This window comes from Haliotis rufescens, unplaced genomic scaffold (genome assembly GCF_023055435.1).
Source record: "Haliotis rufescens isolate VD_foot unplaced genomic scaffold, xgHalRufe1.0.p SCAF_1, whole genome shotgun sequence".
Classification (NCBI taxonomy): Eukaryota; Metazoa; Mollusca; class Gastropoda; order Lepetellida; family Haliotidae; genus Haliotis; species Haliotis rufescens.
The window spans coordinates 18,794,921-18,796,876 of record NW_025963779.1 but is presented as its reverse complement, the minus strand read 5'-3'; the positions used below and the strand labels follow the sequence as shown (position 1 = coordinate 18,796,876).

Sequence of the window (1,956 nt, the reverse complement as noted above, 5' to 3'; positions counted from 1 at the left end):
ATAACAATTGTTAAATATAAGTTTAGAAATAAAACAAAATATGTTCGTCAAAATGTAAAATTACAATGTTTATATTTGTTATTAAGTTTTGTACCCATATATCTTATTTTCTGAACGTTAAGTGCAAGAATTATTATACGTATATTTATTGCTTAGTATTACATGAACTTCCGGTAAAATGGCGGCTACCATGAAAACCAAAAAACAGCAAATGTTAAAATGTTTGCTTTTCGTATACGGTTGATGATGCTTGACATAACTTAACATGACAACAAGCGACGATCTCAGTGATTCCGATTCCTTTCTGTCTAAAGAAAAATCTTCCGGCCACAAAAATAAACGTAAACATAGTAAACACAAGAAGTCAAAACGTAAACACCACGAACGTGACAGGGAAAGGGAGCGTAGCCCGGAGTACCACGACCGTCATTTATCTCATACAAGACATCGATCTTCGGATGAAGACAAGACGTACATTGACAAAAGCAGCAGATACAGAGATGGGCATCCGAAAGATAGCAGAGAGCGAGATGTCGACGGTAGCAGTAGATACAGAGATGTGATTCCCAGTGCTAGCAGTAGATACAGAGATAAGCATCATCATGATCATGAGAAGCCTTCCCCAAAATGTAGGCAAAGTGTTGTTGAACTTGAAAAAACAAGGAATATTTCTGCAGACAAAAACAGTGATGTTAAAAGTGAAAGGGTGTATGAGACAAAGTATAAAGACAAAGATCATCACTGTAAAAAAACTTCATTAAATTCTGACTCTGAAGAAGAGCAGCAGGACTCTGACTTTGATTTCACTCAGCATAAACCATCTTTGAACAGAATATTTTTCCGAGATCAGGACTTTATAAAAAGGTAAGTACAGAGAACACAGTGAAACCTCCAAACCGCCTCTTAATCATGTTAATGTAAGATTAATGTTTGTCATCTGGGTCACACGTAGTACAATAATAGTGCACTTCTTTTTTATGTACTCAAACAAGTACACAGATACAAATTTAGAACAGTGTTGTTCAAAATGCATGTGCTTGACAGATGCCTGTGCGTATACCAGATGATCCATATAGCCACGGAGATTCGTACCCATCGAAAATGGCTAACTCGTACCCAAACATGTTAAAATTCCCTCTCCAATCTGTACCTTATTTAGGGCGTTCATATTTTATTTGGCTGATTTGTACACTAATTTGGACCACTCATACCCATTTATTTTCATATTTGTTGCATGTATAATGGGTTGGTACTAATTCACATTTTCTGGCATACATTTTGGGCACTTTTAATTCAGTACTTTCATAGACACTTTCACAGAAATCATTAGCATTTTATTCATAGCTCTATATTTACACATTTTAACATTTTGGGAACTTTTAATTAAAAACTCCATACGATTATATACTAGTACATTGTAGTTCTAGACAGATTTTCCAGAAATTAAGCTATTGTTTCATCATGTTCATGATGACATCTGGGTCACAATAGTATCTACAAGTGTCAAATATCCTTTCATTGCAACAGATAACAATAGAAGCTAATAATGTTTAAGTTATAGAGATTTTCATTGTGTACTTCTATGATTTTGGGGTAGGAGTCATCCAGCTGATTAGGTATGGGTGGGTATGAGTTATCCAACACTTGTGTACAAGTACACCAAAGTGTACAAGGTTGGGATCTCTGTGCCTACAGATTCTTCAGTTCCCGCCTGTGCCATGGGTTCGCGGCCTTGAGCGGAAAGTGAAAAGTTCAGTTTGTGTGAACTGTTCATTATGGAGATATATTGTCAGTGGAACTCAAGTATTTTGTTGTTGCTCTAAGACAGAAAGAAGACTTGTGACAGAAACGTATCAGGATAGTCATGGCTTTGCTTGACAAAATACTGTCACTCGTCCTCAATATATTATATTAAATATTTCATCAGCTTGTGATTCTTATCCTTCCCATGGTTTT

At 35.9% G+C, this 1,956-nt stretch overlaps 1 protein-coding gene across 3 annotated transcripts in view; it reads left to right on the top strand.

The window, feature by feature from the left end:
- The first annotated feature begins 178 nt into the window (after positions 1-178).
- The window catches only part of LOC124150233 (probable ATP-dependent RNA helicase DHX34), a 64,160-nt gene continuing 62,382 nt past the window's right edge, over positions 179-1,956 (top strand). For all 3 annotated transcript variants that reach the window (XM_048392421.1, XM_048392429.1, XM_048392427.1), the window contains exon 1: positions 179-864. In XM_048392421.1, coding sequence (XP_048248378.1) covers positions 266-864 — 599 coding nt within the window. In that variant the 5' untranslated portion in view covers positions 179-265. The remainder of the gene's footprint in view (positions 865-1,956) is intronic.